At 40.1% G+C, this 16,914-nt stretch overlaps 1 protein-coding gene across 3 annotated transcripts in view; it reads right to left on the minus strand.

Moving 5' to 3' along the window:
• Positions 1–16,914, minus strand: part of ARID1B (AT-rich interaction domain 1B) — a 316,305-nt gene that overhangs the window by 58,655 nt on the left and 240,736 nt on the right. For all 3 annotated transcript variants that reach the window (XM_042895357.1, XM_042895359.1, XM_042895358.1), the window contains 2 exons: positions 8,160–8,339; positions 1,445–1,772 (listed from right to left, as the gene is read on the minus strand). In XM_042895357.1, coding sequence (XP_042751291.1) covers positions 1,445–1,772; positions 8,160–8,339 — 508 coding nt within the window. The remainder of the gene's footprint in view (positions 1–1,444; positions 1,773–8,159; positions 8,340–16,914) is intronic.

Raw genomic sequence — 16,914 nt, forward strand, 5'->3', positions numbered from 1 at the left:
TCACTGAAAGCCAACAAACTAGAGATAACTTTTGCTTCACAGGTATCTACAGGCACAGTGTCGGTTTTAAGGGAGTGTGATGCTCACTGAAGAAGAATACGAGGTATGCTAAATTTACTGTTAGCGCTTCAGAAGTTTCCTATTTCTTATCAGTGGAAGCCACCTGCCTTCCAAACTTATAAACAAGAAAGCAACAGAGAGAGGGATGCATTCACTTCCTATTTTTATTTCTATACTGTGTCCTGGAATCTCATGAACTCTTGTGTCCAGGAACAATGGCCTTGATTGATAAATCACATAGAATGCTTTGAGTTGGAAGGGACCTTTAAGATCATCTAGTTCGAACCCCCTGCTATTTGGCAACCAGACCAGGTTGCTCAAAGCCCCATCTAGCCTGACCTTGAATGCTTCCAGGCAGGGGGCACCCACAACTTCTCTGGGCAACCTGTTCCAGTGTCTTACCACCCTCACAGTAAATAATTTCTTCCAAATATCTAGTCTAAATCTGCCTCTATTATTTTAAAACCATTTCCCTTCATCCTGCTGCTACTTCCAAAATTATAAAGAACCTTATAAAAAGTCCCTCCCCAGCTTTCCTGTAGACTCCCTATACCTGTATCCGTATAAGTGTATGTGTACGCATAAATAAATGCAAGATGCTCAGTATACACACATGGACTTGTTTACCAGAACAATGGAACCAGCTCTGTGTAATCTCAAATGTAATCGAACTTCTCTCAACAGGAAAAAAAGAAAAAGAAAAAAAAAAAAGATAATAAATACACCAGGAATTATTTAATTCCAGTGAAATGCGGAAATTACTTCATCTGAAAAATTTCCCAGGAAATATGATTTCACAAGTATTCAGTATTCAGTCATCTTAAGAATAGCCATGAACAGAAAAATGCCGTTGCCAAAATCCACGCACAAGTGGCAACACGGAGCTTATGCTGTGAGAAGGGGAGACAAGAAGCCAGACAGTGGCTCCCCTCTCCGTAAGTCTAAAAGTACAGGTTCTCTTTTATGGATGCATAAGTGGCAGTGACCAACTCCAGATAACTACAGAGGACATGCTGACCTCTTCCTGCCATAGATCAAACACAAATACACAGCTCATCGGTTTCAGGTTGTATACAACTTGTTTTCAGCTCCTAATGTCACCACAACCTTGTGGGTTTTCTTTAAGTCTACTGTGCCAAGAATCAACATGAAAGTAGTTGTCATCTTCATTGTTACAGCTGTTTTTTGAAAATTCAACTGCACAATAGTATGCTTTCCCCTTGCATTTAAAGAAAAGTATTCCTCCCATACACCTACTTCTCCCAGAGATGGGCACAGACAAAACATCTTTAAATGCATATGCATGCACCTCTACAGCAGTTACTTCAGAAATGGTGAGAAAAATGTTGCCATTCATTTCAGCTCCTTTCACCTGGTTGCATACCTGCTCTGAGCGGAGTTTGCAGCAGCCTGCATCACTGCAGCAGCCGCCTCTTGTGCCTTACGGTTCACAGTTGGCATGGGTGGGCCCATCCCGGGGCCTCCCTGCTGAGACATGCCAGGAGAGTTGGGGGTCATACTGCTCATGTTTCCAGGAAATTGTCTGCTCTGCATCCCAGTTGATGGCATCCGTCCAAGGGGCATGGTACCACAGGGCTGGCTTGGCCCCTGTCCATGCATCTGGCTGTTGGCATTTATACCCATGCCGGGTCCAGGGCCACTGTAGCTTGTGTTGGGCACACCACTGTATGTTGGTGGTCTGGAGTAGTTTCCTGAACAAAATGATAAAAAGTACAGAGAACAGCATTAAATTTTTGAGCAACTATTTCTGTTTAGGGAGTTAGTAGCTGTAAAAGTTACACGCATGAATTGAAGTGAACCATACAGTACAGCTTTTTCACTGTGAGGACAGGCACACAATGGAAGAGGCAACTCAAAGAGGTTGTTCAGACTTCCTCCTTGATGGTTTTCAAGAGCAGGATAAAGCCTGAGTAACCTGCTCTGGTCTTATGCCTGACCCTAATTTCAATAAAAGGTTGGCCTAGAAAATCTGAGCACCCTTTCAATCTGAATTATCCCATGACCTGACTTTCACGTACCCTGAAGCATTTTCTGCCTAATAAATGTCATGGGATAACAGCAAATACAGAAAACCACAGCCTCCAGAGGTTTAACAACACAGCACACAGTAAAAAATGCTTTGTGCAACAGAGATGTGTGGCTTGTAAGAACCCATTACAAAAGCTCAAGAGAGAACCTTATTTTTGTAATTTCATGTTCTCATTCTTCATCTTCCTGCCATTTCTGCAATGGGTTATACTCACTGGATCCTTGCACCTAGTCATTCTCTCCATTTCTGCCAGAGATGCTTCAGATTGACCACTTGCCAGGCCCCTAGGAATAGTCCCTCTCCCTCCCTTCTCCGTTAAGTGCAAAGCCTGGCTCTGCCAGCAGGAGGTGGGTTAGCTCACTGCGCATCTCTTGTGGGAAAGCTGGTGTTAAAAAAGTAATCATCAATACCCCAAAGCTGATAACATAAACAGGTGCTTCACTATAGAGGATGGCTTGAAAACCTGCCTGAGCCCAATCTCTGTTGTGACAGGAACAAACTGCACCACTCACAGCAGCAGCTTAAATAATGTGAGTACTGACTTTCTTATCATATTGAAAGCTAAGAAAAAGCAAGTGTTTGGTATTCTGTTTTAGAAACAAACTCAAACAGCATGAGAAAGGAAAAAAAAAAGCAAAGATATGACAGAAAAGTATTTTAAGAAATGGATTGTATTACACTGCTTCAGTCATCCGTTCTGGCTTGTCTTTATTTCCATCTCATCCAGCTTAGTGGAAACACGACCCATTCCCCCCCCTGCGGGATGCCGCTGAGCAGTTTCCTGAGTGCTCCCAGCTATTCCCACGCTCATGTGAAGGCAGCAGGCAACAGACTTCCTGAGCGTGGAAATCAGCCTCCTCTCTCCTCAGGCCTGAGCTACCAGGCAGAGGAGTTGCTGGCATGCAACTCCTGTTTACACTTAAAGTAAATATATGCATTTGGCATTTGAACACACGCATAATTAATTCATACGCTCCTGCTGCTGTGCTTTGGCGAATTCTCCCCTCCTCCCCACCCAGCAACTGACTCACTCTGGTACAAGTTCTCTTCAGCAAAAACATGTGTGACCTATGCTTTCCAAGGAAATGGAACAATGCTTCATTTCTGTTTTAGAAACCCAAATTGTGCGTGCGGCTTTTTCACAGAAGGATCCCCGATATGTGGTTTAGCAGAGATGAAAGGCTTCAGACTCAGCTGTTTGCTGCCGTCAGACCGCCCTGTCATTTCTCCTCCTCCTCCAGGCTCAGAGGCTGCTGCTTACTGACCATTTTCCATTCAGCGAGCCACTGCTCGCAGCCGGTTTTGTCTGTTGAGGCCTACTCTAGCCACACCTCCAACCCAACAGCTGTGCCCACAAACTGAAGGGCTCATTGGTTTCATATTGTTCTGCTCAGTGTTCGACCTGCATTCAACCAGTGTTCAACACAGAACTCAGATGTTGCTCATTTCCCTGTTCTATCTGCAAGAAAAGGGCAATACAGTAAGATGGAGTGTATGTGGGCTCAAGGACTGTTAGCCCGTTTATGTACACGCTAGTAGAAACACTGCTTCCAAAGTGAAGCAAATTCACTCCCTGCACTAGCAGAGCTGATATCCATAATCACTGGGAGCTACTGTCAGTCCGATTTACATTAAGCCAATTTGTTTTGTCAGTTTGCCTCTACAAAGTACAGTTCAGCAGCACACTTGGAGGAGCAAACACCAATGCTAAATACTATTGCTGTTTTGATGCTATTTTGAATTGGGACAAAAAAATCTCTTCTTTCATGTTTGGCTTCTCCAGTGTAAGCACAACACAGAAAAAAAAGCAGTGGAATCTTCTCCACAGAAATATGTGGCTGAGTTAAAATAGCTCCTAATCATTCATCTCCAGGGATACATGTCTAAGAGCACAGGGAAGTGCTATTTTCTCAGTATGGAAAACAAGCTCCAATGTTTTTCCATGTGTCCACATATCCACGTACTTTTTTCCTAAGTGTTTCCTCAATATACCTCAAGTACTAGCTATTCATATACCTTTCCTAGATCACAAAAAAAGGCAAAATAAAAGCCAAGTGAAATACAAGAGGAATTGCCAGGAATGAGGAGTGCAATCTTATTTCCGTGTTTCTCTAATAGATTAGTAATTTGTTGGCACTGGCTTTGACAGAAAACAGATGGATGCAGCATTAAACACAATGAATGCAGCAGATGCTAGGCCAGCCCACATCAGCTGGACGTGTCAGCCAGCCAAGTCCAAGAGCCCACACTTTTCAAGTGGGTACAGGCCTGGCAGCAGCGGCTGCACAATACGGTCTAACAGCTCCTCCCCTCTGTATCCAAGGGATTTTTGATTCCAGCTCCCCCCAGCCGGAGCAGAATTGTGCCCACAGACACAGCGTCTCAAATTCACTAGAAAAAAAACAATGTGGTAACTGGAATCAGGAAAAAAAAAAGAACTGTAGCAAGGATATAATATAAAAAAGCCTACTAACAACCTGCCAAAGACAGATGTTCATGCTTACTGCTGAACTTCAATCCACTTTGTCCAGGTTTTCTGAACAAGTGCTCTGATGCCTTGCCATTTCTAGGCAAGCCAAAAAGAAGGAAATGTGAGAGCTGCCTGCTAGTTTTACTCTCTGCTTTAGGGACAAGGGTCAGATTTGTGGTATTAAAAATAGTATCTTAAAGACATTTTAAAATTGTTTACATGTTCACTTAACCATTAAGTCATTCCCCCTCCACTCCTTAGGGATACAGGCAATTTAAATACGTTGTACTGAATTCCTCTGAAACTCACTCAATAAGCGTGGTTAATATTTAAGTCTTCACGTTTTCACCCCACATACCATAGCACAGGTGGGACTGGACTCTGAGGCCCAGACTCTCGGGACACTTAGGGGAGCTCATCAGTAAGGTGCTACCATTTAAAACCTAGGCTCCTGAAATCAGGGGAGCAAGATACCAAAGTGCTTCTGTGAAACAACTTTAATTCCAACATTAAGGGTTATAAAGCACGGATACTCATCTCTACTGCAAACATGAGGGGGTTTAATTTTCTGTGAAGTTTTGGGGTTGAGGCTCAAATGTATTCTGTAACAGTTCATCTCTCTGTTACACTCAAACAGAAGTGTTACTGCTGAATTCAGTAGGAAAAGTTAGGGAGTTAGGATGTGTTTCTGACACCCTTTATTGATTTGCAGTGAGTTTTTTTCTGCATCAGTCTTAAAAGATCCAACTGACTGCAGTGTTTGACTGCTCTCCTGAGAGAGCGCTTAAGGGCCATTCTGCAGTTCGATGCTTGGGGTCACAGACCAGAGTTTCTTTGTTAGCTCACCAGCTAGATGTTTCCCAAATACCAAAAAGAAAGACTGCTTCAAAAACAACTTCCAAGCTCACTCTGTGTCTCTTTATTCTTATGGACAGGAAAATGCCAGGGGTTAACAAAAAACTAAAATTAACGTTCTGTACTGTATGCTCCTGGTTTATATCAGAGACATACAGAAATAAGCAGCCAACATCATTTTTTATTTTTCTGGAAAATGCTTTCACAGCATTGCCCCAGGTCCCCAGTATGGAATTGTTTCCTGGACAAATACATTTTACTCTTACAGATCTGTAAGTGTCACGTAAACACGTGAAATACAGATCAACTATATGCATTTGATGGATCATTCTGTTCCTGAAAACTGCAGGCTAATTCTTCCAGCCCAAACTTACTGGTGTAATCTTTACCACAGTGAGCAGTTCTATTGCATAGAACGACACCACCAGCATTGAGCAAAGGCTTACAGGCTTACACTGAGCATGCAGTGAAACAGAATATTTAGGTTATGTTTAAACTCATCATGCAAGCTTAACGTCACAGAATAATTCAACAAATATAAAAATGCAAGTGGTCCTGTCCACTGTAGCCTCTGCTTAGCAATATTCTAGAGGAAGGCTTATATGAACAAAATGAGGAACGCAAACGAATCCTTGACAATTACTGTAGTTTAATAATGTAAGAACTAGTTTGCATCCCAGGTGATTTTTAATATATTTGTTATTTCGGCAATAAAAAGCAAATGGAGTAACATTATTATATATTCATCATTGCTGGCATGTAATTGTGCTTCGTAAGACGGTATGTTAAGAGATGCAATTACAGATTACTTTCATAAAAAATGAAAAACGCTATTAAAATCTTAAATCCAAGTAAATACATGACTTTGAAATATCACCATATTCATCCCAGTATATTATTAATGGTCACATTAGCCCAGTGAAAAAGCAGTATCCTTCTGCTCTATTTGTTACCTGTGGTGCTTAAATACTGCAGGGCGCTAATTTTATCATGACCAGTGCATGGGATCAACACTACTGTCTGAGAGCTGGCAGAAGAACATGCTTTTCATCCATCACACTATTCAGCAGACCCCTCTGAAATGGCCTCTTAATGACAATGATGCTCATTTTCTTCCTGCCCCTCAAGTTCACTTTTTAATAGCAGTTTCTTCCTGACCGCGACCCATAAAATCATTACATAGGCACTTTCATCTACAGTGAGAGGGAAAGAACTGCTGAACTAAAACAAAAAATAAAGTAGTATTCGGCGTGTTACTTAAATGCATTGATTTAGTACAAAAACTTCTCCACTCAATCAGCGTGGATGGCTAATGTTTTACTGCACTTGACACCCACTATTCCCATGGTTTGGAATCTCAGCAGTACAGCTGGAAGTGGGAATAGCACATCATAAATCCACTGGATTTTTACCAGTTAAGCTAGTTGCTCTCTGTGCAGATAAAAATAAGTACTTGGACAGCATTTTATGGCCACAAAACGCTTTTCAAATAAAAGGAAAGTGCCAGTCAACTGGAGTTAGGTAATTAATCTTCACACATGGCTATAAGGCATTACTAGCTCCATCTTACAGTTAAAGAAAGCAAAGCAGAGAAACGAATCTACTTGCCCAAGCTGAAAGATGGAGTAAAAGGCAGAGCCAAAATTACTAAGCAGGAGATCTTGGCTTCTAGCCCTGTGCTCAGACAACTAAAACAAATGTGACCCAGAGATGAAAAAGAAAGGAACACTGCATAGGGCAGCAAGACTCCCTTCAAACAAACAACAGAACTAGTTCTCAGAAACCCTGGAGACTAAAATAACCATCCTTGCTAGCGTGTGCAAGCCAATGAGCCCTTACAGAATTTCCCACAGCTGGCTCCAATCCTTTTTGAGGATTTTAAGTAAAAAAGCATTAGTAGGAAGTGCTGAAATAGAAGAGCTTATTGATGTATGTTTAAAGAAACACTGTCCCTCATATACTCTGACTCTAAGTTCATTAAACCCCTAAACACATGCATGCTTTATAAAGGTTATCCATTGAAGACAAAACAATAGACAAGTTCAAGGTTGTAAGCATTGAATGTCCAGGGGCAGGGACTGTTACTTCTATTTTTGTCTTAGTTCTCCAACAATTCTGTCAAACAGCATAATGAAAGGAACTGTCTTTCTCAGTCTGAAAGGTTGGTTAAAATTCACAAACCGTATGCATGAGTGCTCAATATTATATTCCCATAGTAGCCACTGTATTATGCTCGTTAGGAGACTTTAACCCTCGCAGTCGCTATGCAATCTCACACTGGCTTTGGGATTCCATCTAAGAATGTAAGTCCTATTTTGAGATCGGTGCTGTGACCCTTCTTCCATGCTTGGCCAAACTCATCCTCATTGCAGATATGACACCCTCGGCCTCCTGAACAAATGGCAATCCAACAGATTTGTAATTTCCTTGTCCAATTTGTGATCACTATTTTTACACAAAAGTGCCAATAATAAAAGCAACCTCTTCCACAAGGTGTAGCTCCACCTCTGAATTAGTTTCACCTGTGACTTCTTTTTTTAGAGGAGGACATGGGAGTGTTCGTGTGTGGTTTTTTTATGTCTTTTTTATTTCAAGAAGTCACACACCTGTATATTTGCCTATTTACATATGTAATACATATATTTCTTAAAATTTACATATATGTATATATATATGTGTGTGGGTGTGTATATACATAGATGTATGTATTAACAAGAATTTTACCTTGTGGTCCATACTGGCTCATCTGAGGCCCATAAGTACCACTTGAATTACTCTGCTGAAAGCTACCAATTCCAGGATGCACTTGGCCACCAGGTGAGGGGTGTGGTGACATGGAAGGTCCAGTTTGTTGAGGTCCATACTGTGACATTTGGGGGTTCCTCTGTATGCCTGCCATAAAACCTAAAGGGAAAAAGCACCAAAGTAAGATTTATATTCAGATGACTGTTCTTTATTTAAGAAATCTCTGACATTCCAAAAAAACACCAAAAAAACACGCCAACCTCAAACCTGCCTTAGCTTTTTGCAGACTAATGATACCCAGAAAACTGGATTCCCATAAAAGAAGTAAAGGCACCCTAAAGTCAGCAAAGCTGCCTCAAAATCCACAACCTGTACAGAATGTTCACAATGTTCGCTTTTATTTGTAAAAGAAAGAGGGAGAGTCATGCTTAGTTACAAATGGCTGCTGATTTTAAAACTAAAATGATCTTTAGAAAAAAACATTAATGGCAATCATCTGGACTAACTAAAAAATAGTAATGAATTTGCCTGATGATTGATGGTAGGAGTACTGTAAATTCCAAAATTATAGGTTGCTACCAAAGTATACACATTTGACATATAAAAATCCACTGTAAACAGTCCTATAGTCTGCACACTCTCGGGAGCTAAAATTTCCCTTTATGTTCAGACCAGCCAAACAAGCCGGAAAAAAAGGTCACTTTGGTCTGTATCTGTGCTCTAGGTCCTTCTACCACTCTGTTACCACTATGTCTGTACTGACTTCTCTCTTTTTCCCCTTTCATAAATGTATTAATTAATCTCAATTTAACTTATGTTTCAAAAACTGCAGCAAGAAACCTAGTAAAATGCTACAAAACCTCGAAGCTTCATATAAAGAAATAGAACTATGCCTATTAAATGGGAGGTAAAATAAAGGTTTTGTGGTTTTTTTTTTTTTTTGTTCGTTTGTTTTTTAAGATTTCATAAAATGAGAAAAATGCAACAAAATCCTGCCCACTAACCATGTATGGGAGGATGCTGGTTTTGTAATATTTTGCTCTGAAATGTTTTAGTACAGCTTTCAATGTTGCAGAAGATGCACTAAAAAGACAGCAAATTATTTCCTGATTTGAGGAAAACTGCTTTCTTTTCTGTTCTCTACATGTTAAATTCCATCTACTTCTGTAGAGCAAAACATGGTTGTACTGAGGGACAACACTGAGACTGCAGGTGGCTCCACAACAGCCTCCTGAGAGGGGGTGCAGTGGCCAGCAGCTCACCCCTGCCTGGGGGTGCGTGAGATACGACGTGCTGCTGCCAGGCAGGAAAACATGCAGGAGCAAATCTGCCTTTTGGCAGCCTCTTGGCTGGCCCAGGCACGCTGCTTTGCGACTGTGGAGGGCTGAAATGTATTTTCCCTGATTTCTCCACATCGCCTCTTCCCTGTTTGCAAACCGGCGACAAAGTGCTTTGCGGAAGGGGACAGACAGTATCTCCAGGTTGTACAAATGAAAAGCGGTGAGTGCATGACTAGGAATTAGGTTTTGAGTCCAAAGACATATAAAAAGCTTTTGAGCCCTCCATAAATCTTTATTCCGTAACAGAGACAATAAGCTCAATGCTGCAGGTTGTAAAGAAAAACACAAGCACTAAGATGGTCTCACACTCCCTTGTGCCCAGTTCTTTCGAACTATAAACAGTTCAACTCATAACATGCTAAAACTCAAACAACTTTAAGTTTTAGCAGAATACGTAGAGGTTTCCTGACCCCTGTGGGGCCCTAAGACAGCTGACTTGATCACACTTGAACTGTGAAGTCAAAGCTCAACACCTGCTCTGGAGGAAGCCCAACCATGTGCACTGGGATGCAGCGAGCCAAATAAATGAATGAAGAATGGTGGCTTGGGAGCTAACAAATATCAGCTGGGAAGCCCCAGCCTTCTGCAAGAAAAGCTCATAAGAAATTCTCCACTTAGCTTGATTTTGAGACAGACCCCTCTATTTTTAAACTAGTTCCACTCTCACACAAATCTTATTACAAAGTCTATGTCTGCTTCTGACAGTACTGTAACTAATTTAAAAACCTAATACAATCGTACATCTTTGTGAAATAAATGCCTGCATTCCAGACACACACACATACACCCATATATATCACACTCATGGGATCCATTTAAATGAAACATTTTGTACCGGTCACACTAAATTTTTTATCGTAAAGATGGCAAATTTAGTCCTGTATCTAGTAAGAAGTGAGGGTTTTCTGCTCACCATGGGCCTTCTAATCTAAATGAGATAACTCTACAAACGTTGTTCTGGACACAAAGGGTTTTCAGACAAGTAGTTATCAGAGGCAGTACTTTCCTTAACACCACAAGAGTAGATGACACGTTAACAAGCTGCTGCTTGCATGAGTTGTAATGATTTCCAGTAGTGATGCTGAGGAATTGCTGGTTATTGAGTCTAGTAGGGAGCACGGACAACAGTTTTGGCCAGATCTCCTGTGGTCAGAGCAGCTCCTAAGGGGACTGGAGCAATAAGTGAAATAAGTATTTCCACTCAAATGAACTCTTCTTCAGGAAACTTCTAATCTGCTTCTGATGCTGTGGAATGAACTGTCTGGCCATGTGTACAGTCATGAATAAAACATGCCAGGACCACTCCCTGGCACAGAGAGTGGTGTGGGATACGTGTGTCCGTCCAGCTAACCCTTCCCACTCAGTCCTGGCAGTCTCATCCACCATCTCTTGTAGCATTCCCTCATGCTGCCTCATCCATGTCTGGGCTGTGTCTCATGGAGCGCTCATCAGCATTGGATAAAACCATGCCCTGGATCATGCCAGAAATTACACAGCAAAGATAACTGTGCGACAGTACCTGAACTCATTCTCTGACTTCAGTTTATAAAGATGCTGCAACAGACATGCAGCAGGTGAGCTCGGGAATTGGATTAACACAAGAACAGAACAGACTCCTTAAAAGCTTGTGCCACCACCCCAAAGAATGTGAGATCACTCTCAAATAATGTTGACTCTGCCATATTCGGAGCATGAACAAGGAAAGAACTAAGGAAAAATGAAGCCAAATATGCAGGAAGAGTATCTGTGCCATACTATCTTCTATTATTGTCTGTATGGTATGTTGAAACGTAGCCTTAAAATAGGATATGTTCCAACTTCTTCCCAGAAAGGAAAGGAGTCATTTCAGTTACAGATGTAACTGAAGATATGGAGAAGGTGAAATCAGGTCTTAATACAATCAAAATTCCCTTAAAACAAAGATGCGTCTGTCCTTATCTAGCTCAGTGAGAGCAGCTTGCATCTCCAGAGATCAGTGCGTAAGTCTGAAGTGCTTCAAGCATTTGCAGAACGCTCAGACCTCTTAGAGAGGAAGAGGATTCGTGGTCAAGACATTAACATGCTTTCATCAGAAAGAGAAAACAACATCAATTCTATAAATTTGATCAGAAACGAAAGGGAGCAGCTGGCATACATTCATTTTTCTTTATTTACACACATTTTCCCCAGTGTTCAACTTCATTTTATAACCGATACAAACAGAAATAAATTTTCTTTCCAGAAAATTAGATGTAAGATAAAGCTTGCTTTTGTAAAAAAGGGAACTAGGATTGCATTAGAAATGCACTGGAGTAAAGGCAGTGGAATGATTAAACAGCCAGTCTACATCTGACATGTCAGCCCCTATGACAACGGGGTGGTTTTTTATTGTTGCTTTTTTCGAAATAAATTGCTAGGAAACAGCCATGAGTTAAGACTTTAAAAATTGCAATGACAACATGCTCATCACAGAACAAACCTACACCCTTCCTCTAATATTAGAGATAAAAGAGGTACAGATGATGCTTTACTTGCCATCACAACAAGAGATTACTTACTGAGAAAAAACTTGAGCAGAATTCAGCAAACTAAGCTATTTCAGGAATAGATGAATATACTGAGCCTTCCAAAATTACTCTTGTGTTTGAGCTATTTTTATACTATATTTACACAGCTAAAGAATAATCTCTTTTATTGAAACCCAATTGAAACTGTAGTCATCTTTGTTTTTTTTTTTTAGTGACAGTATGACAGTAGCGTATTATTAACAATTAGCTCACTGCTACGACGACTATGTGCTCCCACATTCAAACAGAACATACATGCAAATTTTCAAAAAAGTCAGGCAGCACCACATTTTTCTTTCTTTTTTTAGCAAAGCACAGGGATATAATACAAAATAAGCAACAATTATTCTATCTATGATGGAAGTGTTTCTTCTCCTTCGATAAAAATACAAACATGAACTTCCCATTGTAATTTATATTACTAACATCTTGTAGCATACATACAGCTCATATAATGTATGATGCCTTTGTAAAACACCTAAAACCTTGTTTTTTTTCCTTATGCCTATACGTACTTAAAAGAGAATTATGCACCAAGGCTTTCAATTCCATCTGCACAATGACCAATACAAAATAATTTGCTGAATACTATCTCTTTGGCTTTAACCACAATAAAACCCTATACAACTGGCTGTTGCTGTAAAGTCTGAAATGGATTCTCCTGATATTTTCATCTTGGTTTGAATATGAAAAAGCCCTTCCAGGAAAGCAGGAGTTCAAATACAAAAGGAGTGACTGCAAAGTAAGGAGTTATTGCGTATCAGCTGATAGATAGTAACTATCTACTGGCATACTTAACCCACAGTCAATGAGAGACCTTTTGATTTAGCCAGGAGTACTTCATTGATTTTTATGAATGAATCAAACCTGAAAACACACAGAACGCTTACCCATTTTAAGCTCAAGAAAACTTTGACGTTTACAGCAATAGGAGATCATAATTAAATTACACATTTGATAAACAAAAAATAAGGACAGATAAAACTTGCCATGGTACTTTGCAAAAAAAGAGCTTATGTGAGGAAAAATTATGTCAGGATAATGCCATTTTTAGAAAGGAATGGCTGGTGGAAGAGTATTGGACCAAAAAAACTCAGCAGTTCTTCAGGATAGGAAACAGGAAAGCTCCTCTTGTTCAAGGGCAGACACTAAAGAAGGAGCTAGACCTGGTTATCGCTCTGGAAATCATGGAGTGAGAAAAGAAGAAACATATTGTATATATTTTCCATTCATCAAAATTCCTACAAGACAGCTCAAAAGAACTAATAAAAATAGAGCTGTTTTTTGCTATCTATAAGGAAAAACTTTCAGGAAGCGTAGGGAGGAAGTCACACAAATTTCCAATACTTGACATATTAGCAAGGTATATTCCAGTACCCTGGAGAAAAAGATATTAAATGTTTGCACACTCATGACACAGTTTCTGGCAGACATTCCTTCCTCAGGCAACCATATGGGTTGTATTCACTATCTCAGGATTTCCATCAGAGACTACAACAGAATTGAGATGATCTAAAGCAGATCTAAAACTCCTAACTGCAGACTGCTCATAGGTAAACAACTCTGTGTTGGAAGTAGCAGGACAGAGCTGAGCAAATGAAAAAGACTACTCTGTGCAACGAATGTAATAAAATGCAACAAGCTGTCAGCACAGCAGGATGTTCAGGAATACGCACCTAGCTTGAAACTCTCCCTAAAGTGCCCATCTCAGATGGCATCCCAGCTGAAGAGGTCTTTGGACTGGTGAACCACATCTGGGTTAGCACTCAGCCAAACAGGTCCATACCTGAGAGCACCATGAGGAACCATCCAATAGTGTAAGTTTCAAACACTAACAAAGAGTTTCAGTAACAAGAAGAATTTGTTACAGAGATATCAGGACTCTGAGTATGAAACCAGTTGTCTGCACAAATGGACAATGGCACTGCAATGAGTGTGTGGTCATTGGAAAAGAGACAGTGAGGGATGCTTAGATACCAGAAAAAAAATCCAAGGAGCCAAAAGTTGTATGCAAGTCTAAACAAATAACAGCAATGAAAAAACTGGGAAAGGTTTGACCAATGTACCAGAATTCAAGTAAATCCCAAGTGTAATCATGTGGGTGGCCTCCACAGCAAGCAGGCAAAAAATTTCTTCACGTTAAAGAGGATGTACTTTTCTCAGCTCTTACTTTTTTGAAGACAGCCTTATTAAAACAAGTAACTGGCAACACCACATATGAAACCCACACTTGTCATGCCTGGAACCTACAGCTCAGTAATATGCACAACAGAATGATGGCATGAACAGATTAGCTTGTGAAGTGGAAACCTCATTTAGATGATATAAATACTAATTCTCAGTATTTCTGTCCAGTTTATAGGCTGGTTAAAAAAAAAACAAACAAACAAACAACAAAACACCTTCACAAACAGATGGCAAACAAGACTTCGACTCCATTTAGCACAGCTAAGCTACAGCACTCTGCCAATAAAATATCTTTGGATGGCTCCAGTATGGGACTGTTAGCCAAGTTTCAAGCAGCAACACTGACACGGGTAATATACAGGTAATGACTACACTAACCCTCTGCTAGTGCCCCAGCTACTGAGTGAGAAGAACTCATTCAACTGAAGAGCAACGGTATTGAAGAATGCATGGAGATGACTGACACAGGAGAAATTTAAATACTTATCCTTTAGCCTCTAATCATAAGGCTAACAATCTTCTTGACTTTTTTTTTAACTTTCAAAAAAGCTAGAAAAGATTTTTAAGTCCTCACATCTTTCTCCAATCACATCAATTTTATAAAGAATCCCAAACATCTTCTCATTGTAATTTTTATGATTTACTGTGAAAAAAATCTTGATTTCCACACTGAGCAATTTATTCAGGAAACGTAACGCCTTTCCTTCTCATAAAAACATATGAAGTTCTCTGAACTAGTGTAACAGCTACGTGGATTCTCTACAGTACTTGGACACATTGGCATCAGCCAGTATCTGCTGTTGATTGTCACGTTTTTCCCAACTATTCCACAAAGATGTTTTTTTTTGCGTACATATTATGGAAAGCATCACTTTAGCAAAATCAGTGCTTCCCGCAAAGAGTACTGAGGTTATTTCTCCTTTTCACAAAAGGACCAATACTCTATTTAAGAAAAAGCACTGGCTTGGCTTTACTTATTTTAAAACACTCTCTTATTATGCTATACTATCTATTTCACAGTCTACTGTTTATTTGTCCGACTGCTTCTCTTCACAATGTGAATAGCTTTGGGGAAGATGGAAACTAATGACCTAGCTAAGGTTTTAACCCAGACCCCTAGTGTTTTACCAGCTGTGCTATTAGGTTAACTGGCTGAATCTCTCCCCTCTCTCTCTGATACTACAAAACCCTCTCTATGTATAGCATGCAATAATGTTTAAATTTTTCCCACCCCTAAGCTTCCCTCAGCTACTGCCTACCCTTAAAATTCATATAATCTATCACTGATAAATTAGAATCTGGGGAAGAATCAGACAGACTACCCATATGGTAGCTACAGAAGAAATATCTAACCTTTCGTAATGCAAACCTTACCTAATGTTCTCTGATGTAAATTTTAAGTGCAAAGAAGGAAAGACATTTGTGGAGAAGTTGATAAACAGAGCAAAGACACATTGCTTGTCTACTATCTTACACATAATTTATTACTGTAGTATGTCTTAAACAAAATGCTTTTACTATGGTGTTTGGAAAATCAGGGTAATGGTGAACTGCAGTACAAAAGCATCCTTACAGCTCCCCCTCCACCCCATCTGAACTTGAAGCAAATCCTCAATTTCACTGGGTAGCTTGGGCTGCTGGATTTAATCTGAGTAGCAACATGAAAAACCTGAGGAGCCTGCCTGCTTTGTACAATCAACATTTGTCTATGTTTCCCTAATAACATGCACACTTATGAAAATCATGGAGGAGAGCAAAAGAAGGAACAGCATTTTTCAGTGTGTAATGCACAAGGCCTGCAGGCTTAATGGTCTAAATTTCAGGTTTGAAAAATTTAACCTCCCCTGAGACTCCTGTTCAAAGATTCCACAGCTCAACTCAGATCTTCCTTTTCATGAAGTAAATACACTGAATACCATGGGATATGGATGTTGTGGACAGAACTAAAATATACACAATATCTCATTTCTGTCTTGGATGCTAGTAAAATAAATCATAATATTTTTCAAAAATACAAAATCAGCACGTTGTCCTCAATCACAAATGTCTTTGTCTCGGTTTTATTTTACCATGAATTATGATTCGACTGATTCTTCCCTGCCTTGATTTGCAGCTGTTCCCTGACGAGTGTTTATTCTGCAGCCTTTTGGGATCCTTTGGGATGGAAAGAACTATCTGGTGCTAGCTATTAATACACACATTATTATATAGATTTCAGCTCACTGCCCTACATGTGAACTTTAAAAGGCATAAAGGACCTTAGACAAGAAGTTCTTTATTTTTAGAAAAGCTTCATAAAAAGGTTAACTTAGGTGCTGAGAGAGCAGAGCGTCCTTGAAGTGATGACACCATTGAGCAGGCTGAGCTTGGAGTTTATACGCTGTGATGGGAAGCTGCACCTGGGACAGGGACTGCACTCACAACTTTAGACTGAACCTGGTGACAGGAACATTGAGTGACACTTTGTCAAGTCCTCCATCAATGACTGCTTACAGCTTATTTCAGTCCCTGAGCCCAGAGGCAGGGAATCTGAACTCTATCAAATGAAGTCAGTGGAAACTTTTGAGAAGTCTCTGTGCCAGCAACTATATAAACTCTCTCAGAATGATTCAATTCTACTTCCTAAACTCAAAAAGAGAATCTCCAATTTAGTTTAAAAAA

The sequence above is a fragment of the Lagopus leucura genome, unplaced genomic scaffold (genome assembly GCF_019238085.1).
Source record: "Lagopus leucura isolate 7727_CA_CO unplaced genomic scaffold, USGS_WTPT01 Super-Scaffold_73, whole genome shotgun sequence".
In the NCBI taxonomy this organism is placed as follows: domain Eukaryota; kingdom Metazoa; phylum Chordata; class Aves; order Galliformes; family Phasianidae; genus Lagopus; species Lagopus leucura.